The sequence below is a fragment of the Dermacentor andersoni genome, chromosome 7, assembly GCF_023375885.2.
Source record: "Dermacentor andersoni chromosome 7, qqDerAnde1_hic_scaffold, whole genome shotgun sequence".
NCBI classification, from domain to species: Eukaryota; Metazoa; Arthropoda; class Arachnida; order Ixodida; family Ixodidae; genus Dermacentor; species Dermacentor andersoni.
The window spans coordinates 167,396,295-167,421,232 of NC_092820.1; the positions used below are offsets into that span (position 1 = coordinate 167,396,295).

A 24,938-nucleotide genomic window follows, 5' to 3' on the forward strand; every position below is an offset into this window, starting at 1 on the left:
TCATCGCGTTGAAACTGTATGCGATGACGAAGGAGATTGGTGACGATGCTGCTTCCCCACGCACCATGATTCAGGTGTTCGCCGTTCATCATCATTAGCAGCAGGCTATCTTAAGTCCACAGCAGGTCGAAGGCATCTCCCTCCGATCTCCAATAACCCTTGTGCTGCGCCAACCGATTCTAACTTGTGCCTGCGAATTTCTTAATTTTATCGCTCCACCTGGTATTTAGCCGTCTTGGACTGCGTTTCCTTTCTCTTGGCAAACATTCTGTCACCCTAATGTTCCACCGGTTATCTAACCTACGCATTACATGACCTGCCCAGCTCCATTTCTTTCTCTTAAAGTCAATTAGAATGTCCGCTATCCCCGTTTGCTCTCTGGTACACACCGCTCTCTTCCTGTCTTTTTAACGTTACGCCTATCGTTCTTCGTTCCATCGCTCTTCGCGCGGTCGTTAACTTCTTTTCAAGCTTCTTTGTCAGTCTCCAAGTCTCTGCCCCATATGTCAGCACTAGTAAAATGCACCAATTGTACACCTCCCTTTTCAATGGTAATGGTAAGCTTCCGGTCAGGATCTCATAATGTCTGCTGTATGTCCTCCGAACCATTTTTATTCTTCTATTAATTTCCTTCGCATGGTCAGGGTCCCCTGTGAGTAGTTGACTTAGGTAAGCGTATTCCTTCGCAAACACTAGAGGCTGACTGGCGATCATCTTCTTCTCTGTTTTCTGCATATTAATCTTCAACCCAGTTCTTGCACCCTCTCTGTTAGGGTCCTCAATCATTTATAGAAAAATTGTAACTAATTTAATTTATGCGAAACAGTTGCCGTGACATTTGTTCTTGTTATTTCATGGGAAATTCGGCATGTACTCACGAAGGGGGATTGACCAGGGTCGGCTGTGACATTACAGTAAGTAGATGTAGAGCCCCCCCCCCCCCCCTCGCCTAGATTTTAGTGATACATACTCACCCTGCAGGATTGGCCAATAACCGCGTAGTTCAACATAACAATAAGAAAAAAGGATTATATCAAATGCTAACAAAATTTGTGAATAGGTATATGAGAAATAATAGAAAGGTTATTCCTCAATTACCAGAGGATTGCTCCTCCATTATGGTGGATAGGCCCAGTAGCGGGTCGCTACTGGGCCAGCTTTAAATTAACCAGTTTTAATACTAATACCCAAGTTATTGCATTGATCACCGAATATTTACGCGAGAGGCGACAATATATAGTCGTAAACGGCGAACAATCTGCAATAACTGACGTTACGTCAGGGGCACCTCAGGGATCAGTTCGGAGACCATTTCTTTTCCTACTTTATATCAATGACATTAATGGAAACGTGCAGTTCCATATTAGGCTATTTGCAGATGACTGCATAATTTACCGTGAAATCGCCTCTGAAAGTCGCTGCTTCATAAATCAAAACGATTTTTATGCCACACACGCGAGGCGTGAGCGATGGAAAATGAAACTGGATCTTAAGATAACGATGTGCACGAGGTTCTCCAGGTAAAAATTGTATGTGAATATAAATACTTAGACGTTTACTTCTAACCCTCTTTATCATGAAATCGGCATGTGGATTATGCCTGCATTTAATTTGACGCCTGCTTTTAACAAATGCATTTAATTCATCTGCACTACCTCGTGCCATTCGTCTCTGGTATGGCCTCCCTGATAACATAGCCTCCATATCTAATGCAGACACGTTCCGCTCTCAGTTACGCACGCTTTTCCCATTTAATACCGTTCACGAGTGCCCAATATAGTGTATTTTATCGCGAATTTTTGCCATTTTTATCATTTTCATAAACCGTATTCCTTTGCTCTGTTAACAGTAACAAGTGTTCGTGTGCCTTCAGATGCTGCTTTGTATCCCTTGTGCCTTCAATATTGCGTAACACGGTAATCTTTTTATAGCACTGTTCCTGTTGGAAATTTGTACTTTTTATCCCTTTACTGTTTAATATGCCCCCCATACTTTATGCCTTGCCGTAGGGCCTATAAGGTTCTTTTGAATAAATAAATACCGTAGGCAAAGCTTGTCGGACCTTGGGATTTTTACTACGATATGCAAGTTCGTTTCATCAACAAACCCGGTAGTTACTATATAAATCAAAGATGAGATTTTCGCTGGAGTACGCCTGCCTTGTGTGGGGCCTTTTAACAGTAACTAACAAAGAAAGACTAGAAAGAGTTTAGTCCGTGGCGGCAAGATATGTACTTGATATACCAATGTATGAAAGGCAGTTTACTGCAACGAAATCTAAGGTGATCCTAAATGGGGGTCTCTGCAGCACCGAAGAGCGTCATTTCGACTGAAGCTTTTACACAGCGTATGCAATGCTCATGCTCTAATTCCCCGTGATGTTTACACGAACTAGCCTCACTACACATACGCACGCAAAGATGATGAATACAAGATCAGAGAATACAAACGTAATACATCGGCCTTTAGCAATTATTTTTTCCCGAGAACCATCAGTCAATGGAACTGACTTCCTTCCTCAGTTGTAGGAACTTCTTGATCTAACAAGTTCTTTTCTCCATTAAAAACGATCGGATCTCTTCACGACTGAAAGGCTTGATAAATATCGCGTGTATGTCTAATAATAACCACGACATATACAGAATCCCAGTTGCAAATTATATTCTTTTCTTTTAGTGCTTCTTTTTCACCCTGTTGTACTGTACCTTCACTGCCGCGCTTTGTTGCAATTTGTTCTTCGCTTTGTTCTTTGCCTTTTCATTATGAATCTTTTTTATCATGGTGCATTTTGTATCTTTTTTACACGTGAGATTTGACATCTGCAACGTGCCTGTGTCCGACGTGGCTGTGTGCTTTTGTGTTAGCGTATAATAATTCAAGTTTTTCATTTACTCGAACTTATGCAAACCAGCCCCTCCCCCCCCCCACCTTTAATGCCTGAATGGGCGCTGTGAGTATTGAATGAACGAATAAACATATGTACACCAACTAATTAGGATACATTGTGTGTAAAGCGTACAAAGCGTATAAATTGCGCATGGAATAACAAACATTCACTCAGTGCGCAGCAAACTCTTCGTTTCAAAAGAATTCAATTTGCACACTTGGACAGTCATCGTAGATGCGTTCTGCGGGAATTTTAATTTTTACTTTTTGTTAACGCGCACCAGGCACTGTCCGGTCCCGGCACGTCCGAGGTGGGACTTGCACGATCCGCCGCAGCAGCGCTCTGCTCGTGCTGTCGCTCGCCGTCCGCTCCTAGCCAGCCGGTGGATATCCTTCCGCGAGGCATTCTCGTACGGTCTCGCCGATTCCGTCAAACTGTGTGGCGTACACCTCTCGGAAGCGGAGCAAGAGTATGCGCCACGTGGCCTCGACGTCGGTGCATATTCCGTCTATCGGCATTAACAGCAGGAATGTGGCCATGTGCGTGAGCACCGGCACTGTGTTCGTGAACGCCGCGTAGCGCATGAGCTTACGCCTCGGCCAGCAGTCATGATAGACCATTTCCTGCGAGAAAGGTCGCGAGTACGAAGAGTGGCGCGTTCGAGTGAAGTGAAAGAAACCAGCACCGGGATCAGTACAAACGGACTGCAACTGGCAACTGTAACGAAATCTCACTTTGACAATGTTTGTTGTAAATGAGTAGCATGAACCACTAAAGCAATCTTTTCAAATTAGCAGCGCTGGTAGTTGCGTAGTTGAGTTGAGTTGAGTTGAGTTGTTGTAGGCTACTCGTGGGATTAGCCTTGCATTTGCTGCCGGCAATTGCTCCCCCGTAGCGACACCTAAAATAAATAAATCACATAATCAGACACAGACCTCACAATTACAAATGGTCACTCCTCAGTTCACCATGTGGAGGCCAAATCCGTGTCCTGTAGGTAATTTAAAAGAAGGCGAGAGACCTCCTTCCTACACAACCGGTTCCCGCGCGGGAAAACAATGTCCTGAAGAGAACTGTGAGGAACTCCTGTCTTCTTGAGGGACCCGAATAACACCCTCCTTTCTGCGTTATACACAGTACAGCACATTAGGTAATGTTCTATGTCACCGCACACACCACACGTTGAACATAATGGTGATAACGCCAGGCCAGTCTTATACATCCACGCAGGGGTACGAGCAGAGCCCGTGCGAATGCGGAGCAGTATGGTGGCTTGGTTTCTTTTGAGACCCTTGATCACACATGGCTTGTGAGGTGAGCTCCACAAAGAACTAAAGTGGCACAACACCGCTTCTCTGAAGAGTCTGTTGTCCTCTTGAGGCACTCTTCTCAATGAATTCCCGGACAGCGCTCTATGGGCGAGGCTGTCCGCCATATCGTTGCCTATGATACCTATGTGCGAGGGCACCCATTGGAAACGTATGGAGAAGCCCTTGATATGGAGATTGTGCACCGAGCGTAGGTTCGTAGTTTTCTCGTTGGCTCTAGACAGGACCAAACCAGACGACGCCCGCACCTGGTGGTTCTCGCCATGGCGTGAGCATGCTGCCTTGCGCGACACTGGCAGCTGCACGGTCGCCGCCTTATCTCTGACGTCATGCCAATGAGCCGTGCACTAATATAGGAGATGCGTGACTTCCGGAAAGCAGTTATGATGGCGGTTTGTTCAGTTTCGATATCCAAGAGAGCCATTCTTGCAAGCATTTAGTGAAGCTACTGCTCGTGTTTCAGCGTCCGACTTTGCACGAATAGGGTCCTTTATATCTGCACTATATTAAATTAGAATTTTTTGGGCAGTCAGGAATTTAGTTGCAGTTGCTCTTTAAGTTACGCCCCCCCCCCCCCCCAACACAGTTTAACATTTCATAGGTTACAAATCAATTTTCAAATGTTCACTGTGCTTTGCAGCACAGTGGGACAGCGAGTCTCTTTAGCCGCTGCCAGGGTCCGTTCGCTGGGCAGGGTTAGGTTGCCTCGAGCTCGGCGACGGCAGTGTTCCCGTATATGTTCTCGAAAGTTTCGCAAAGGTCTGCTATATTGCGATTATCTTTCATGCGGGGAAAGCGCTGCTCGCACTTGCGGGTGAAGGGCTATAAAGATTGTGAGAAGAATCTCTAGCAGTTTATGCTATAATAGTGACTGAAACAACACCTAGAGATTGTACACTTGAAATTTCTCGGTTTTGAAGCATTACTTGACGAACTTGAACTCCATATGATCTGCTACCGGAATAATGTCTCCGCAGCAATCGTGCCTCTTCCGTGTGACAGATTGTGCATTTTCGTTAGTTATGCTTTACTGTCGAGTTATGCTTTACTGTTTACCCACAGTGTTTCAAAAGAAACACTGTGGGTAAACGTAAGATAATTCTAGAGAAAGCATCGTTGCGATGGTCGTCCCTCTGCTAAGTTAGACAGGAATCGAGGCAGTGTGCAAGAAGGAAACCTATGAGGGAGGAGTGGCGTTAGAGGAGGTTATCTTGCTGATACTATCTGACATAACGTGATGTTCGCATCGAAAAGCAAACAAGCACATAAGAAAGGACACGCGTTACAAAAATTTGCCAGGAAAAGCCCTCTAGAATTCCCGGCCAGGAGCAGGTTAATCTATCCATCCATTTCATTTCTTTTTCTCTTCAGTGCAGTAGCAACTATACGGACACTTCGGGCGAATCTCCGCCGTCGGCGTCAGCGTGATGTTCCGTATATTGCTGTAGCTCTGAGGCAAAGCGTGCGAAGGTGAGCCGAGGAGGAACTTGCGCTGACCCTAGACGTCTTCTCGAGCGCGCAATGATGGTGGTCGTGGAGGAATGGGCTGAGCGGGGGGGGGCAGGTTGCTTCTCTTCTTTACTCTGGCCGCAGCTGCACATGGCGCGACTGAGCGGATGGAGGGTTAATCTTCTACACTTAGTCCAAAGGGTGGATGACCCGAGATCAAGGAGGTTTGCCCGCGATGGCTGATAGTCACGTGTGTGCTGTGTTCCTGGGCGCCAATTTAGACTTGAAGCGAGAGGCAGCACTGAGGGTCATTCGCTCTCATATGCTGCGCCTCTCTTTCTATCTCTCCTCATTCCAACACTGAGCCCCCCCCCTCCCCCCAGTGAAGCGCGGTTTTGGTGTCCTCTGTTGATTGACAGTTACTGCGCTGCAGTTCACCAAACCCTTCACAACCTCACTTAAAGGTCTTTCTCGACAGCGAGTGCCTGATGTGATCGAGTGAGATGTATTCATGTTTACATGTGCGTGCACCGCACCATGCTTGTCATTTAGTTAGTGAATTTTTACTCTCAGTTTATACGGCCGATAAACATACTACTCTATATGGCTGTCTAACCAATTGCTATCGCAATCAATGCTTCGTTTTCGGACCAAATTGAGAATTTTTTCTTTTTTGTCTTTCTCGCCCTTCGCCAATGTTTAGGACGCCGCATGGATCGGCCACTCTGCGCTAGGAAAGGTCGGAAAAGAATGAAAAATAAGATTGTATTAAAAAATACACGTGTCGAGATCAGGTGTCCTGAGAGCGAGGCTTTTGAAAAAACGTTTGCGGATGACTTGGCTAAATTTGTGCCTAGCCTGTAGAAATGGAACAGCTACACCATCGATCGCGCATGTTTTGTTAGAATGTCGCACTATCAATGCAACGATAAATGGTAAAGTTGCAAGCATTGCTGAAGCCTTCGCTTCTTGGAGGGACAACCAATGAATTCTGCCGTCTGTAGAAGCGCCGTCGCAGTCAGTGGTGTGATGTGTCTCATTGCGTGAAAGTGCCCGATCGAACCCCGGCCCCCAAGCAAAGCTACCCGGTGTTCTAACCATAAGGCCAGAATCACGGGTGTATTTCGATCGTGCCAAAGCCATCTAGCGCTTTAAGCTGACCGCAGCGTGTGTCACATCGCATAGCACGGCTACGCGAGAGCCCACGTGTGCGCAGCGGTTTCCTTTACTCCAAAGAGGCAGGAATGAAATGAGAAAACTTACGGCATATAATTAACCGCTTCCGTTTACATAGATTCCGTCCGTGTGCGTTAGACCTGACCGTAATCACGCCCCCCTCCCCCCCCCCCCCCCCCCACTCCCCGAATATGGCAGGCATGAAAGAAAGGCTCACCACCATGTTTGCAATGAGCTCGGAATACCAAGTTGCGAGATGCGCCAGTGGGGTTCCCAGATTCATCACCGCCAGCACTAGGAGCAGTTGCAGCATCTCCGGTCGCTTGACTACGCTCGCTTTCGCCGCCGACCAGAAGAGAAAGCGTGCCGCACAAGAAAACACGGCAGCCCTGAGGACTATCCGCGTCAGGCGCTTGAGGCAAGTCCACAGCATTCGAGCAGGGTTTTCGTCAACCAGCGAGGGCTCGCAGACCCCTGGGAACGCGTGCAGGGCCTGCGTGCAGGACGCCAGCCATTAATCAGAAGTAAGTTCAGTTTGAATCCACAGCTCGATCACAGAGCCGCTGAATCACCTAACGGCGCTCCTAAGCGCGGCACACGTGAAGGCAGGAACAAGGTAGGAACCATTCAGTGCATCGTATGTACGGCTTGTGGAACAAACGCTTCCGACAGGTTTCGATAGACCGAGAAGAGAATTCTTCATCGCACAGTCCGAAGGATATCGGGTGGTCTTTACGCACGGGAACGTCTACGTTGTCGCTGATGATCTCACGATCGCCACTTTAATACTTATTGTGAATCATGTGACACGACTGCATTTCCGTTTCAATCAAGGTGGTTGACTGTAATTATGACCAACGCGTATGTTAGTTGACTGTATACTCTACTATACTAATACTTTATTGTACCCGGGCTGACCCGCCGTGGTGGCTTAGCGGCTATGGTGTTGCGCTGCTAAGCACAAGGTCGCGGGATCAAACGCAGGCCTCGCCAGCACCATATCGAGGCGAGCAAAAATGCTAAAGAACGCCCGTGTCCCGTGCATTGGGGGCACGTTAAAGATCCCCTGGTGGTGAAAATTAATCCGGAGTCCCTCAATAGGGCATGCCTCCTAATCCAACCTAATCAAGGGTTCGACGAAAGTTCGTCTAGTCAGGCATAGAAATGAAGGGGATCACGGTCACTGACCAAGTCTGATGAATAATCCGACGTTTCAGAACTGCGTACGGGTTTCTTGTTGACTGAGTTGGACAGGAAATCGTCGTCACTTATATAGCCAGCACGTGACGTAACGAACAAGCGTAAATGGCAAGTATAGTCCCTGGTGTCAGGTTCATCGTAGATGGCATCGATTGAATGATTAGAAATTCTAGCAGCCGTCGGGAGGACGTTTTTTTTTTTTTGACAACACCAGTGGCATTGCCCCAGGATATCTTGTGATTATGTTCCTGCGCATGCTCGGCAATGGCGCTCGTGCTGTGACTATTATTTCTTACGTCACGTTTATGGTCCTTGAGGCGTCTGGAGAACTTCCCTGTTTCACCTATCTATACTTTGTGGCAATCAGCGCATGGTATCTTATGCATAACTCCTGGGAATGATTCAACATGTAACCTGTCTTTCACATTCATTAGCTGGTTCCGGAGCTTGCAATGCGCAAGCTGTATTTTGAATATACGCGTGACAGTGCCTCGCGGATTCCTTGGACGTAAGGGATGGCTGCACGTGCACAGATTGTCGTGTTGTTCTCCGAGCTTGGTTGTAATATCCGCTTCTCGGTCCTGCATATTAAACGGCTAAGTAGGCGTTGTGGGTTAGTTCACGGTGGATCATCCGTAATTCCTTTTTCAGTGCATCGTCGCCGGAGCAGACGCGTACGGCGCGTGTTATCAGGGACGACACTACGGACGTCTTGTGGCCGACAGGATGACAATAATTAAACCTGGGGTAACGACCCGTGTTCGTGGGCTTCCTGTATACTGAGTAGGCGAGAGCATCCCATCCAGGCGAACCAGTACATCCAAGAAAGGCAACAAGTTGTCCCTCTCGTGTTCAACGGTGAATTGTATGGTGCGCATTTTGGGCGTTCAGGCAGTCTAGGAAGCGTTGGATGCCTTGCTTCTTCATTATACAGAAGCAGTGATCCACGTAGCGATAAAAAACTTTAGGTGCCGGGTTGAATGTAGCCAGCACCTTCCCTTCCAAGGCTTCCATTACTAGATTGGCCATGGTGACCGATATTGACGCTCCCATCGCCGTGCCATGCGTATGCTGATAAAGGCTGCCGCGATAAGAAAATACGTGTTGCTTAGACAAAACCGCAGCAGCTCGCTAAGTTCGGGGACGTCGAAGGGCGTGCGACCAGGAAGACCACTGTCTGCTTCTAGGGCTTCTTTGCACGTGGCTACTGCCAAATCCACTGGAACACTAGTGAAAAGCGATGTGATGTCGAGCGAGAACATGGCATCATCTTCACTCAGCTTGACGTCCTTTATCTTTACGACAAATGCGGATGAATTTTCGACGTGGAAGCCCACGCACAAAGGTCGTTACCTCAAGTTTAATTCTTGTCATCCTGTCCGCCACAAGACGTCCGTAGTGTCGCCCTTGGAAACACACGCCATACGCGTCTGCTCCGGCGACGATGCACTGAAAAAGGAATTACGAACGATCCACCGTGAACTAGCCCGCAACATCTACCCTAGCCGTTCCATATGCAGCACCGAGAAGTGGATATTACAGCCAAGCTCGGAGAAGAACACGACAATCTGTGCACGTACAGCCATCCCTTACGTCCAAGGAATCAGCGAGGCACAGTCACGCATATTTTCAGAATGCGGCTTGCGCATTGCCCGCATCCCGACCAGCAAGCTCCGGAACCTGCTAATGAATGTGAAAGACAGGTTACCTGTTGAATCATTCCCAGGAGTTGTGTATAAGATACCATGCGCTTATTGCCACAAAGTATATATAGGTGAAACAGGGAAGTTCTCCAGACGCCTCAAAGACCATAAACGTGACGTAAGAAATAATAGTCACACGACGAGCGCCATTGCCGAGCATGCGCAGGAACATAATCACAATATTGACTGGGACAATGCCACTTTTGTTGCCAAAGAAAAAAACATGTCCTCCCGACGGCTGCTAGAATCTCTAATCATTCAATCGACGCCAGCTACGATGAAACGGACACCACGGACTATTCAATTTCAATTTATTTTTATTTCCAGAATTAGAAGTGTTCTGGTGGATAGCAAAGGCTAAAAGCTGTTGGAAAAACAGCTTGACTAGGCCGATGGTCCGTTACAAGGCATACATGGTGGCTGCATCAAAATCGTAACATCGTTAGACACTCAGAGTAAATTCATTACATAAATGCACAATAACAAGACCAACAATAATATAGAAGCGAAAAGAAAAAACATGTTTGATACATCAGAAAAACAGAAGTATGCGTGTAAGGGTTACCAACAAAGCTAACACGACGCGCCGTGGTTGCTCAGTGGCTATTGTGTTGGGCTGCTGAGCACGAGGTCGCGGGATCGAATTCCGGCCACGGCGGACGCATTTCGATGGGGGCGAAATGCGAAAACACCCGTATACATAGGTTTAGGTGCACGTTAAAGAAACCCAGGTGGTTGAAATTTCCGTAGTCCTCCACTACGACGTGCCTCATAATCAGAAAGTGGTTTTGGCACTTAAAGCGCCATAATTTAATTTTAAACCTAACCCACTTCGCTTTGATATAGAGACTAGATAATACAGACTTAAAAAAAGACATACTCGATACACCAGAAGATAGCAATATATGTGCATGGGTTAAAAAATCAATAACACAGTTGTCTCTGAAAAATGATGAACAATCACTGATCACATGTTTACAAAATGCATTCGCAGTTCCTTGGATGAAGAAGTATAGGTACCTTGATATATATTTAAAATATATGGTAGATTGTGTTGTAATAACTGTAGGATATATTTACTACGAAACCACGGAACGTACCACGTACCGCTATTTCTTGTATTAGAAGAATTGAATTTTGGTGTCAAAGGTGAACTAGACACTAGGAAATTTTTGAAGGCAGTATTTGAGAAATGAAATGAATTTAGAAGGCGGAAAGTATAGAAATATCCCATTTTTATAATTTTATGTTTTAAGAACGCTGGCCGTGTTGTCTCCAGACAACCCTTGTTGTCAATGTGCCGAATCATCTTCTTTTGCAAAGAAAGGATTTTCACGATATTCGTATTTGCTGCCATTCGTTCGTTTCGTCACGTGCTGGCTACGTAAGTGACGACGATTTCCTGTCCAACTCAGTGAACAAAGAACCCGCACGCGGTTCCGAAACGTCGGACTATTCATCAGACTTGGTCAGTCACCGCGATCCCCTTCATAGTCAAACCGTAGTTTTAGCACGTAAAACCCCAGAATCAATTCATTCATCTCGTTCCCGGTGTGCGCGCAGCGAGTGTCCGCATATTGTCACGTCGTAGCAAAGAACCACGCGGTACCGAAACCGGGAGTTGCGAGCTGAATTATTTATTACGTCAACTTGCGCGCAAACAAGAAAGTGTCACTCAAAGCGCCGCGATAGGGCGAGCCTAGTCAATCGCCGAAATTTGATTTAAAAGTGAAACGCCTCAACTGTTTATACATGACTCCTCGTACATTCTAGACTAATCGCTAGTGCTGGCATATATTCGATAATGTGTGCAATTCTTTTCGCGTCGCGCATAAAAACTGATTAGATGAAGTTCCTTCGCTGCAAAATTGGTGACAACATTCGAGAGACTCTCTTTCAGATTCTCTTCAGACTCTTTTCGAGTGTGGCTTGTATTGTGCATTTTTTGGATATAACGTTTCTTTTTTAAATCGGCTGCGAAAGCCGCACATAACCTGTTGAAAAGCCGCACCTAAACTGTTCAAATATTTACCTGAATATTCCGACATTACTTGCACGACAAATCACAATGTAGAGAAAGATGTAGTTAGAAAGATTAGCTAATTACGTTTTAATCATTCACTTTGTTTCGTGCAAACATCGCAAAATTGAAACGCACTGTCTGCTTAGCGATGAAACTAACACTTTTGTCTTATCTGTCTCCATACCGTGGCACCAAATATACTATCGCGCTCCGGTCAGCAGTTCCTTAAGAGCTTATCTCTAACAATCCGCAATATTACTGCAACGCCAATGAGTAATTTATCACATTTTGGGGGTGAACATCTCGGAAATGATGCTAGTCTCAGGGCATCTTGCTAAGGAGATATGATTGCCAACGGTTCTCGCCTTCAGTTTTCAGTTTGAACAAGTTACTAATTTAAAAACTTTTGAAGTGATTTATACGTACGTGGATGAAATTTCCACTTTGTCGTGAAAGTAATGTCTACCTCGTCGTGTATTCCACCGAAAAAGGCCGAAAGTCATGTTATCTTTCGCAGGTAGTTTTGAAAACAAAAAAGTGTCATCGTTCACTATTAAAAAAAAGAAACAAACAAACAAACGCAGCGCCAAATACCCATTGCAGTACAAGGGACACTAAAGGCAAAAAATTTGCTCAAGGTGGACCGCTAAAATTCCTTTCCAGAAAGCTGACTGCGCTTCTCTCTTGCCAAGGGAAGACTTCGTTCCAAGTAAAATCGCTTACTCAAGCGGCGCGATTTCCGCAACTCAATTCAAATCCCCCACCACAAGCGAGCGGGGCAGTGTGACACTGCCAACGTCACGCCCAACCTTTATTGCCGTTGGTCTGTAAACCAACCTCCGAGATCCAGGGCAACTGCTTTTTCTTTGTTTTTCGTTTTTGTCATAAATCGCAAGAATGCGGCCAAAAACAGAGGCGAGACCGAGGTGCACCAAGGCGTCACATGGGAGCTGTATTTTCTAAGCTGTATTTTCTGAGATCACACGGAAGCTGTATTCCTGTATATAAGCTTCGTGAGACACGAATACTAGCGCAGCACTATAGCGCGGGCAGTGCGGTTTCAAGCGAGAGAGAGAGAGGGAGAGAGAGAGAGAAACTTTATTTGTTTCTTTCAAGGATTTAGCGTCTCGAGGTCTCCGTCGTCTTCTTGGGCGAAACAAAACTTCTTGAACACCCGGGAAGTCCTCAAGGGTAACGTCAAAAAGTTTTTTTTTTTTTTTTTCTAAGAATCGGCTAGGGAGTCGGCAAGTAGCATTTTCTTCCTTTTTATGATGCAACGCTGTTATCTCTTTATTGTCAGTGAGCAGAGTTAAATAGTTGGGCTTGTTGGTTGAACATAGTGTAAGGCTACAGCGCGGCAACCGACGGAGACAAAGGAGGCACACAAAGTAGACAGACACAGCGCTGTGTCTGTGTACTTTGTGTGCCTCCTTTGTCTCCGTCGGTTCCAGCGCTGTAGCCTTCCACAATTCTCAGTGGTTGAGTGCTGGTGACATAATTACAACGAAGCATTACGACGTCATGTTTATATTACCAAAATCTCCCTGTATTGTTTCAAATCGCGTCCCAAATCTTTCGCCTACTGAAGGTCTGCTCTCTGCAATATAGTCAATCAGTTAAGCTTGACCTAATGTTTTTCCTTAGTGTACCTTGAAATAGAAACATCGCGCACTTACGCGCATGCGCAAGCGCAGTCGCTCGCTACGAGTCTGTGCAATCGCTTCACTGAGTCGTCATTCTTGTCTTTGATTGTAAAGACAGCATTCAACGCGAATACAGTTCACATCTTATTCTGTAACACTTGCTTTGGCGCAAGAAGCACCTCCCTTTCAGTTTGCCTGCTGCTGCAGCTTTTCTATTTTTTTGGTGGTGCAGTACTTTCTCCGCTTAATTTGAAGGCTCTACATACAAAAACGTCCAGAAGGGTGCCCGTACAGTATTTGCATAGCTACACGAAGCAGTAAGTGTCCTAACTTGCGTTACTTTTGGGTTCGATCATCAACGAGCCAGAGACGCACGTCATCGAGACCCAAGGTGCGCTCCCTACAGAAGCGCCCCCTCAACGTCGTTTATTCAACTACCTAGACCGTTTAATCCCACATTAGGTAAGCGTATCGAATTTCAGTGAACGGACGCATGAGAAGCAGCTAGACACTTACGAACACGGGGTGGAGCAGGTGACCGGCTACTGCGGAACCTCGCCGTGTCTATCCCTCCGAATGGCGGCTCAAAGCCAACGTCACCTGACTGGCGCACAATGTTGCCGGCTTTGTGCCCTTCCCCTACATGCACTCTATCTAGAGCTGAAACAGCTACCAAGATTTCCACCTGGCGCTGGCGGTCCGCGCATGTGTCAACTATAAGGCCAACTCACCGGCAACAGAGGGAAGCGGTCGAGGAAGCCGCGCAGACCCGCGAAATCAAAATCAAGGCTGCAGATGCTATCCTCGGTCCCCGCCGAGGGGTGCAACTCCATGACTGTTTCTGTAGCTTGGGCGCTTTTTGGCCGCTCAGCCGCACCCCAGACGCTTTCCTCATTCCTTTTGGCGTCGCCATCTCGCTGCCCGTCGCCGTCGTGATGCAGGAAGACCCAATCTTCGTCAGCCCGCGGCTCAGCCACCGTCTGCCGGTGGTCTGACGTGGCCATGACCTGTGCTTCCCGGCTCCCTTGCGGACTCCGGAGCTCCGGAGACCACCGGTGCCTACCGGCTCCGTTTCCCAACGGAGCTGCTACGCCAAGCTCGGAGGCTAGGCCGCCCGCGTACAGGCGGGCCTCTTCTGAGGCTTCTTCGTCAGAAAGGTGTAACCATCATCGCGGTGAAACTGTAGGCGATGGCAAAGCAGATCGGTGGCGATGTTGCTGCTACTCTTGCTGCTTCCTCACGCAGTTGGTTCAGTTGTTCGCCATTCATCCTCATCATCATCATCAGCAGCAGCAGCAGCAGCAGCCTATTTTAAGTCCACTGCAAGGTGGAAGGCCTCTCCCACCGATCTCCAATAACCCCTGTGCTGCGCCAACCGATTCCAACTTGCGCCTGCCAATTTCTTAATTTCATCGCTCCACCTAGTCTTCTGCCGTCTTGGACTGCAGCCCTTCTCTTGGCAGCCATTCTGTCACTCTAATGTTCCACCGGTTATCTAACCTACGCATTACATGACCTGCCCAGCTCCATTTCTTTCTCTTAATGTCAATTAGAATGTCGGCTATCCCCGTTTGCTCTCTGGTACACACCGCTCTCTTCCTGTCTTTTTAACGTTACGCCTATCGTTCTTCGTTCCATCGCTCTTCGCGCGGTCGTTAACTTCTTCTCAAGCTTCTTTGTCAGTCTCCAAGTCTTTGCCCCATATGTCAGCACTGGTAAAATGCACCAATTGTACACCTTCCTTTTCAATGGTAATGGTAAGCTTCCGGTCAGGGTCTCATAATGTCTGCTGTATGTCCTCCGAACCATTTTTATTTTTCTGTTAATTTCCTTCGCATGATCAGGGTCCCCAGTGAGTAGTTGACTTAGGTCCTCAATAGCCCTCACAGGCTATTGGTCATTATCTTTGTTTTCTACATATTAATCTTCAACCCAGCTCTTGCGCTCTCTCTATTAAGATCCTCAATCATTTGTAGAAAAATTTGAACTTATTTAATTTGTGCGAAACAGTTGCCGTGACATTTGTTCTTGTTATTTCATGGGAAATTTATCATGTACTCACGAAGGGGGATTGTCCAGGGTCGTCTGTGACATTGCAGTAAGTATATGTAGAGCCCCCCCCCCCCCCCTCGCCTAGATGTTAGTGATGCATACTCACCCTACAGGATTGGCCAATAACTGAGTAGTTCAATATAACAATAAGAAGAAAGGATTATAACAAAGGCTAACAAAATGTGTGACTAGGTATATGAGAAATATTAGGAAGGTTATTCCTCAATTACCAGGAGATTCTTCTTCCATTATGGTGGATAGGCCCAGTAGCGGGTCAGCAGAGGTGTGTGGAGGAATGGTCTATGTAGTGGATAGCGTGGTTAAAGTCGTGATGTGTAGCCCATATAAAATCATGTTTCGAAAACCTAGAAGGCAACACAAGTATTTGTTAATGTACTAGCGCGACTGTGATAACGGGAATTTCTTTAAAAAGGGCAGCATTTAGAAGAGAAGACTTGGCTTAGGAATGCGAATAAGATACGATTCACAAGGTCTCGCAGTTTTTTCATGAAAATTTCGACGTCCATTTGACGCAAATGTATATTAAGAGATAACGGATTGATAGAATCTGCCAAATTTGATGGTACGGCATCTTTCTCAGGTGATTGTATAAGAAGTTCGGAGGTAACGACATTTTCCTGTAGAACCTCGCGAAGCGCGTGCCCCAACTGCGCTGGCGACATTTGCGATAGCACATGTTACGAAACCCGCAGCATGTGACCATCCACTGCTACTTTTACTAGATGCCTTGTCTCCTCTCACACTGCCCGTTGCCTTATGCTTTGGAAGCTGCTTTGACTGATTGCACCGCGTTGTAGACAAGTGTCTTGAACTAGCGGTTGGTGCATTTCGTCACAAAATTATCTGTACTGTGTTCCTTCGAGAACACGCCTCCACAACCATTAGAGAGGTTTGGCATATCGTCACCGTCTTACCGTTACCGTTATACCGACTGTCACCAATGAGCCTGCGCCGAATTTACGGTGTACTGGAAAGCACTGAAACGGCTCCCGTTGGTTACCGCGATGCGTAACGACGTGTCAATGTCTATGTTGCTCACTTCGATCCTAATTCGCCCGTGCTACTAGCTCTCGGTCGTGACAGCAAGAAATAAATTATAAAATAAGCAATCGCATAGAATCATCTCACGCCGAGCACAAAGTATGGGCGATATGTTGGAGTAATTATTGCGCACGTTCCGGGAACTATCTATATTTGTATCTAGCCACTTTCCGGACTATTTGCGTCACTGGGCCATCCGCGGTCGAATGGGTAGCGTACCGGGCTGCTGTACGAGTGAGCACGGTTCTTAGCCAACCATCCGATCAACTTGGGTCACTGAGTATCTGGCAATGTATACATGTGTGCCGTTCTTCGACGAACCTCTCTCCGGCTGACATGGGTCCCTGTAGAAGCGGAAGTGGGTGTCCACTGCTCTTCAATGATGCTCTTTGACATCGACTTGGCGCACTGGGTATGTTCCAATCAGTCTGCGCTGGTGTCCAGTGAACCTGTTTGATGCCAGCTTGGTATCTGGGTAGGTGCCAATAGGTGCGTGCCACTCTTCAATGACACAAAAGATCCTTTAATTTTTTTGCAATGCTGAGCGAAATCGAGCCCAGGTCATACGGCTTTCTTCAAGGAGAGCAACTCGACGCCTCATCACGCTGCGCCAGAATTGCACTGGGTACGTGGCGCTCCACCATGAGCGCCTTCCACGCCAACGCTTGGTGGCGCCCAGTGTTCAATTAAGGAATCGCGAACGAGGAGTACCGCTGCAGCACACGTCTCATGCGTAACTCGTATCGACGGTGGCTGCCGTTCTGGGTTCTGCCGCTGTGCAGCTATGCTGATTCAATGCTAAACGCATTACACTGTGGACAATTATTGTCATATGGGTGCTGCCGAATTTCTTTATAGATAGTACTTTAGTGTCCCTGTACCGAGCAGCCACTATTCGATGCAGGAGCGTTTTTTTTTTTGTTGTTGTTTTGTTGTTGTTTTTTTTGCATTCTGTAAACCCCAACCCCTCATCGGATCGCAGCCACGGCGGCGAGGAATTGAAACCGCAAACAACAATGCTTGGATGTTCGCCCAACGCTACCTAATTTTGTAATCGCTTTGAAGATGGTCCACGCCACTAAAGGGAACAGTGGCGTAACAACGCGTCCGTCATTTCATCACCACAGCAACCAGCCGCAGGGTGGCGAGGGCACGCGGATGAGAATGGGGTCTGGCCGCGTAGGCTTTCCGTACACGATCGATCGCAGCGCCCCCGCCGTGCGGAGGGCGTCCGTTCGAGTGGCTCGGACGTCCAGTTGTCGTTGCGCGTGGTGCGCGAAGACGCGCCAGGCGAAAACGACGTCGGCGTACATCGTCATTTGCATCTTGGCGGCCGCCCACGTGGCAGCGCCGAGAGCGAACGCCCAGGCGCATGTGGCGAATGCGTAGAGGCGTGCGAAGTACTCCAGGGACTCCCCGTGCATCTCCTTGATCATCTGAGACGAGAAGAGAGAGCGAAATCAAATAGGAAGTCGATTTACAGTTTTTGGCAATACGCGACACGACATGATCGCCACTGCTGAAGCCCTAAAAGCGATATTTCATACACTTGACTGTTCCTAGTGCCACGAGCAGAAACCATACGATTCGCGCACAAAATAAAAAAATAAGGCTATAGTATTCTATATCTGAGGAATCTCTGCCGTAATATCTACGGCAATTGGCAAAGAAAATAATAAGGAAGCAAAAACTGTGCAGTAGATGAGATTTTAAGCTCCCGAATGCATGGAATTGCAGTTTGAAAAGAAATAATTCTACAGTGCATTAAACTGCCAACTTCTAGCTGCTGATTCCCCGAGAGATTCGAGACGTAACTATTCTGCTTTTTCACTAGTATGACTTCCCAGTTTTTTCCTGTTACTTTTGTGAGCAGGTAGCAATGGTCATTGATTGATAAATATGCGCTGACTCATCTACATATCTCCCTCACGATCGCAATCAATCTTCATTTTTTTGTTATTTCCCCATTCCTCAGCGAGCCTAGTCGCATTCTTTCCTAGCTCAATACACGCTTTAACAGTAGTAAGCAGCGAACTGGTCGAATCACCCTTTTCGGTTGATATCAACTATCGCCCAATAGCAGTCATGTATGGAAATCTTGTATATGACCACATATGCAACTCTCCGGCAGCTTAGAAACGGGTGAGGAGAAGGACTTTCTTTTTCTCTTCTTTCTTTTTCCTTTTTATTTATTTATTTATTTATTTATTTATTTATTTATTTATTTATTTATTTTAAGAAGCGGCGTTGGAGAAACCGCCACGCGCTGCGCATGGCTGCAAAAATTGGCTGAGGTGTTCACCGCAGCGTATGCCCTAAACAGAATGTGTTTTTTTTCACCGAGCCTGAAGGATGGTTCAGGGCCCCTTCAACGTCATGCGTTCCTTAACCACGTGGTAAGCGGTTAAGCACGCGCTAGGGCATGGGTGGAAGTCGGGAGCAGATGAGCGCGCGTCTCCTGTCGAAAGCCTCTCTATCTCGACCGTGGCTGCTCATGTCGCGCCCTATATCTTAGAGTTAATATGCGGCGGGGGAAATGTTAGGCGAGCCGACATGGCTGGCGGCTTCGTGCACGCTATCTTCCCGCGCACCTAGTGTTGGAGGTCGACTAATCTCAAGCTTCAGAGACGCGTTGGCGTTCGATGCAGCACGGATCGTTCGCTTGCCGCTGCTGCCGCTTTTGATCACCGCACCGCCGTGACAGCGGCTGTTCGCCATGATTGGGTGAGATCTGTTCATGATTGCCTGTGCGCGCGTGAAACCATGCTTGTTAATTTAATCAAGGAATAAGTAAATGGTTACTGCAATTCATGCAACCAGTTAAACAACGAACCTGCCTTTGTATAGTTGTCAAATACTTTGCTACCGTTATCGGTACTTCACCGTTCGGGCGACACTGCGGTGCTTTTCCTTGCAGATAATCACAATTTTGCGCATGAATCTTGCAGCGAGTTACACATGAAATTATTTATGTACGTACATTTGGAACCATCACATTCATTTCTTTTATTTGAAGCGTAAAGAGACGCCTCCCGCACGCCGAACCAACTTGAAGATGCGTTTTCTTTTTTTTTTTCGAAGCAGGCCGATAGGAAACGCGACCGGAAGTTTCTTGAGGCTTTATGGAGATTAGAGAGCTTTAGCTTGTCCGTAAGCTTCGTACGATTTACGGGTTACCAGGTTGCTGGAGCAGTGGACGGCAGGCAATGATGATGAGTCATGGTGAAGTCGGTAACGACATATTGTGGCGCTTTGTCCATCTACAGTACATTTGAAGCATTTTTGGGTAGCGCTGTGTTATCACCAAAAAAGAAGTCATAAAGGAACTGCACATTAACGATCACGCAGCCATCGACGCTTTGCACCAGCACTTAAGCGGAATACGACCAGTCGCTGTTGTATTAGCTCTGCGTGCCCTCTGGTTAAACAGTTCCTCACAGGACGTCGCTACCAGTGTTTGCTGCCGCACAACACCTCGGTAACTCGATATTAACTCGATATTCTGCAAGTGGTAACCCGTTTTCTTCTTTCCTTATGCCAGCCCACCCTTCGTTTTCGAAACAGACGACGCGGCTTTTCGCACCTGGATCAGCTGGCCTTGATCTGACATGGCAAGCATCTCGTACACGAAGGCATCGCTCCAGAGCGCGTCGCTAGTCGTGCTGTTGCGGGACACGCGGCACCACGTGGGAAGCGTGCAGCTCTTCGGGTCCCGCTTGTGCGGCCGGCAGACGAGGTACTTGTTGCAGCCTTCGTAGGTCGAGAGCCACGCCGTCATGGCCAAGCGCCCGAGCAGTCCCTGCGAAGAGAACCAGGCAAGAGAACCGGATCGAAAAATACCTTGAGAACTTGTAATGGGATAGCGTTGATCAAGTATGTACCGTTTTCGCTAGTGAATCTTATTTTTATGTCTTGAAATGCCTCCTGAAAAAAAGTGATGTGTTAAGCGTCGCCTATTTCTTTACTCGCTGAAACGAATGCGCTTCTCTGTATTTATATGTGACGAAGTGTACGTAGGCCAGACTGACCTATGTTCGAACATCCGAACTTACCTCCAAGACTTAAGTGCAGAGCGGGTTGGTGTCTATCAACTATTCAGATGAGTGTGTATCCAACTTATCTGCAGAGAAAATATAGATCACGGATGTTATTCGGGTTGACACCATTTTGGGTGGACAGCTGCCCACGAATCTGAGTGGTATGCACTTAAATCTGTTATACACGAGTCTCTTCGTGGCATTATTTGACTCAAAAAGCCAACAAGAATGTCCTCAGATGCCTCGCAGTATGGTATCGGGGCAGTCGTTTTACGAAAGCATGTTGCTGGATGACCGGCCGGGCGCGTATGCCTCAAGGATACTGCCTGGTGTTGAAAAAAGGTACTCACATATTGAATAAAGAAGCTCTGGATGTGACCTTCAACTTGGAGCAATTTCACCGCTTCGCTTAGGACCACTAGGTGGCTGCAGAGACTGACCACAATCCCCTGATTGCAATAGCTCAAGAAAATCGTCGGTAACATGGCCCCTATAGACTGAAAAGATTCTTCGTTGGAGTAATGAAGTACCATTTTCAACGGCAACCTGGTACTCGGGGGCACTCCATGGTTTCGCTGTCCTACTGAGAAGTCGCAAAGGGCACAGACGGCACGACTCGTCTTATTAGGGCGCGACCACGGTCTAAGCACGTTGCTCACTGCCAGAGGGCGACCGTCGCAAAAGTTGCCATGCTCCTAGCTGCGCAAATCAGGGCGAAAGCGACTCTGCAACGGAACTCACCTTGATGCCCTGCACCAGCAAGAGCACGTGGGTGCTTCCGGCGCTGAGCAGAAGCACCGCGAGCAGCAGCACGAGCAGGAACAGCGTACAGCTGGCCAGGCCCTCCTTGAATGCGCGCAGCTTGGCCACCGACCAGGACATGAGCCGAGCCGTGGCGACGTACAGGTGGGCCCTCGACAGGATCACCACCGGGATCTCAACGCCGAACAACATTTGGGGGAGGGCCCAATCCTCACTCGGCGTTCCCTCCACGAGCAAAGTGAGGAGGTACACATACTGCACGCATGGTCCAAGCTCGCTGCAAGCTCACGTACGTAGGGGGCCTTGGATTCACGGCGCGATCTATAAGCAGTGTTGCCATTTTTTTCTTACCACTGTTCTATTAAACCAAGCAGACCTGTCCACGTTACGTTCTGAAAAAATATTGCAGTCGAATCCCAGAAAAATAAAATACTGAAACTGAATCAGACTTGGTTTTGTAAGCAATCTATGGACACGCACTCTGGGAAGCTAGAATCATCTGCTCCGCGGATAAACAAATATTCATCAAGCTTATTGATGAAATATTTGTGCAATGAGTGGCCGAAAATTACGGTGCAGTTGTAGGTAGTTTCTGTGGAGTGGATGGCAGAACTGCGGGTAGGTCCTAATAATCGAGCGTGTTCGAAAAAACTGGCTCTAAAATATGGGTCGGCTACCACATTTGAATTCTTTAGAAATCAGTCTTGCCCAAAACTTAACCCAAATAAAACAATATTGGTGTCATTACGACAGTCGTAAGCAAGCTCTAGAAATATGGCATTTTACAAGATTCGTAAAGGTTGGCAGGTATGATTGGGAGCTGAGTGCCCATATAGGGTAATCCTTCATCTTTATGTATGTTGTTTATAGACCAGGGACGGTATGCGCAGAACATTTAAAGCCTATTGGTGAATTTACCCATAGTTTTAAACTTGGCGGAAGTGACAGTAATTTGCCGCACAAACATTTTGACGGCGCTGACAAAAGCAGCGACAATAGAAGTATGTTTAGCTGTTTCACATGGCAACTTGCGCGCGAAGATTTGCAACCGTCCAGAAAGTTAACGGCTGATAAAGTGTTTCATCTCAGCGATGACTTGGCTATGGCCAGTCACCTGGCAATACAAACCACGCATATAATATTGTTTTGTATATTACGATTTTATATGTGCTGACATATGCAGAACAGTCAGTCAAAAGATAGCACTCGACTGCCAAACTCAACCTGCAATAAAAAAGGAGAAAGAGTACCTTGGTGTAGCAAATTATTCAGTTATGCCGATACGAGGAAAAAAAATAGCAGCTGACATTAACACACCGCAAGGTAAACAAAAATGCGCGCACTAGCCATCGCTACAGTGCTGGCTAAATAGCACTGGATGCTCACACAAACAACTTCGACTGCGATTCCTGTATAATGCTCTCGTAGAACACTGAAGAGTCGGCGGGAACTACAGGGTAGGGCGATAGGATTGCGGGTGTACGTTAGGAAAAAAAATAGGCCTCCAGCGATCTGGCTCTAAAGCACTCTGACGCGTTCTGTACGGCCCTGTTACATAGTCTACCTGTGACGGCTGCTACATTTCCCCATATTTCTCACAGTGCAAAGCCAGCTAGCCAGTTCACTCTTTGGATGACATTCGCATGGAACATGCCTTCGACACACACAGCTCCCGAGCTACGCTGTCGCATTCACTCCGTAGCACGCAATACGTGCTCTCTAATAACGACCGAAATTCTGTGCGTTTTCCTTTTTTTTAAAGAAAGAAAGTTGCAAGAAAATGAAAACGAAGTGTTGAGCAGTGGGCCTACTAAAGCTTCAGCCTGGTGCCAACACTTCGCCAAGGGGAGCTGTGTCCGTAAAGTCTCGGACAAAGACAGGTCCTACTGTCAAAACTCTGGTTCCAGGCTGAGCCCGCCCTCGTTGCAGCGCGGTCTTTCCGGTTTGTTGTCACCTTTAAATTGCAATCGCACAGACCGCAATACATCCCTGATCAAAGCCAGGGTATTGCGACGCTCGGAGCATCGGACGCCTAATAGCACTCCAGGAGTGCTCTTGTTTCGCCCCGCCTCGTTCGCCCATGACGTGGCTTAAACGCCTCGGCTCTCACCCCGGCGTCGAAAGCGCAGCGCAAGAGGTCAGGAGCAACGTCATAGGCGAGCTCCAGCAGGCTGTGGTGGCGACCGCTGCGTTTGTCTTCGGGTTGCGGAGACCGCTGGAAGCTCTCGACGTCACGACTTCTGCTCCGTTCGCCGCCGACCACGCTCTTAAAGAAATCAAGTTTTTCTTCGTCCTCGCTGTCATCCTCACTGTCCTTGAGCAGCTTCCCTGTCTCGGCATCCTCTGACGAAGCTCCGTCTGTGTCCTTCTCCAGCAGATACCAAGGACCGTGGGCGACCTCTGACGAGGCTTCCTCGACTTCGATGTCCCAAACAGACATGGCTCTCCCTGGACTGCAGCCGGGGACTGGCCGGTGGTGGCCAAGCACCCCGGGATCGGCACGAGTGATTTCGAGGCGGCTGTGTGTGTTTTCTGTCGGTGGAGAAACTGGCATCAGTAGCGATGGGCCTCGTCTTGGCTTGGCGACCTTTGACGTCGATAACGATCATGCCAGTCCAGACATTTGCACATACCCACAACGGGGTATCGGCCAAGAAGCGGGCGGTATAGAGGAATAAAAAAGGGGGGAAATAGCAGTATTTGTAGTGGTAAATATATTAACGTTAGAAATCATCTTCAACGCCACAGCGCATATCCACTTGAACGGTTAGTCCTACAGGGTGAAATTGACACCTCATATTTGTCTGTCTGTCTGTCTGTCTATCTGTCTGTCTGTCTGTCTGTCTGTCTGTCTGTCTGTCTGTCTGTCTGTCTGTCTGTCTGTCTGTCTGTCTGTCTGTGTCTGTCTGTCTGTCTGTCTGTCTGTCTGTCTGTCTGTCTGTCTGTCTCTGTCTGTCTGTCTGTCTGTCTGTCTGTCTGTCTGTCTGTCTGTCTGTCTGTCTGTCTGTCTGTCTGTCTGTCTGTCTGTCTGTCTGTCTGTCTGTCTGTTTGTTTGTTTGTTTGTTTGTTTGGGCATTGATTTATTTATGACAATGTGTGTGTTTCTCTTTCAAGTTGTTGCTGAAGGCATTGATGGCTACCTATAGGCCTTCCTACCCTGAAGTCAAGAGGCAAAATATAATTTTCCCTCAGACGCACGGACCTCCACTAAAATTAGTGCCCAGATATCCCAATCAGGAACAACATAACTACTTTAAAAATCCACTCTAATATTCTAAACACATTGAATCAGACAAAATACGTCGGAAATATGACAATACCCAGATCATAACTGCATTGTTAATAAGTATAAATTAAAACGAACAAATGCGCTGAGGCACTATCTAAGGAAAGTATTTAAATTTGTACAGTGCAACCTCTTACAGGTTGTACAAGAAGTCCCCATAGAAAAATCGGGACTGGGACAGCTAACCGCCGACGTGACCCTGCTGTTATTTTTCTTGTCGTCGTTACACTGCAAATACACTTGGTATTCAGAAGAGTATAGGCTTGGGCTGGTTGGTAATACATAGTTACACAGGAAGCATAGCGCGGGTAGGGACGATCGTCCTGTCTA

General features: G+C 47.3%; 2 protein-coding genes across 2 annotated transcripts; both read right to left on the bottom strand.

Annotated features, from left to right (window-relative positions):
• Positions 1–3,115: 3,115 nt before the first annotated feature.
• LOC129385238 (uncharacterized) lies at positions 3,116–14,700 on the bottom strand. Its single transcript, XM_055071586.2, has 3 exons — positions 14,141–14,700; positions 7,058–7,333; positions 3,116–3,510 (listed from the first exon to the last, which is right to left on the bottom strand). The coding sequence occupies exons 1-3, from the start codon at positions 14,411–14,413 to the stop codon at positions 3,259–3,261; spliced, it is 801 nt and encodes a 266-aa protein (XP_054927561.1). The 5' UTR covers positions 14,414–14,700; the 3' UTR covers positions 3,116–3,258.
• A 2,345-nt stretch (positions 14,701–17,045) lies between these two features.
• LOC126533084 (uncharacterized) lies at positions 17,046–23,903 on the bottom strand. The gene is made up of 4 exons (XM_050180305.2): positions 23,433–23,903; positions 21,302–21,577; positions 20,107–20,322; positions 17,046–17,959 (listed from the first exon to the last, which is right to left on the bottom strand). The coding sequence occupies exons 1-4, from the start codon at positions 23,874–23,876 to the stop codon at positions 17,642–17,644; spliced, it is 1,254 nt and encodes a 417-aa protein (XP_050036262.2). The 5' UTR covers positions 23,877–23,903; the 3' UTR covers positions 17,046–17,641.
• Between the last annotated feature and the right edge of the window lie 1,035 nt (positions 23,904–24,938).

Coding starts and splice junctions, on each gene's coding strand:
- LOC129385238 (XM_055071586.2), bottom strand. CDS start 14,413: ATGGCCACGTCAGACCACCGGCAGACGGTGGCTGAGCCGCGGGCTGAC. Junction 7,334..14,140: donor ACCGCTTCCCTCTGTTGCCG/GTGAGTTGGCCT, acceptor TCCTGCACGCAG/GCCCTGCACGCGTTCCCAGG. Junction 3,511..7,057: donor AGCTCATTGCAAACATGGTG/GTGAGCCTTTCT, acceptor CCTTTCTCGCAG/GAAATGGTCTATCATGACTG.
- LOC126533084 (XM_050180305.2), bottom strand. CDS start 23,876: ATGCCAGTTTCTCCACCGACAGAAAACACACACAGCCGCCTCGAAATC. Junction 21,578..23,432: donor GCTGCGCTTTCGACGCCGGG/GTGAGAGCCGAG, acceptor CCATGCGTGCAG/TATGTGTACCTCCTCACTTT. Junction 20,323..21,301: donor TGCTGGTGCAGGGCATCAAG/GTGAGTTCCGTT, acceptor TTCTCTTCGCAG/GGACTGCTCGGGCGCTTGGC.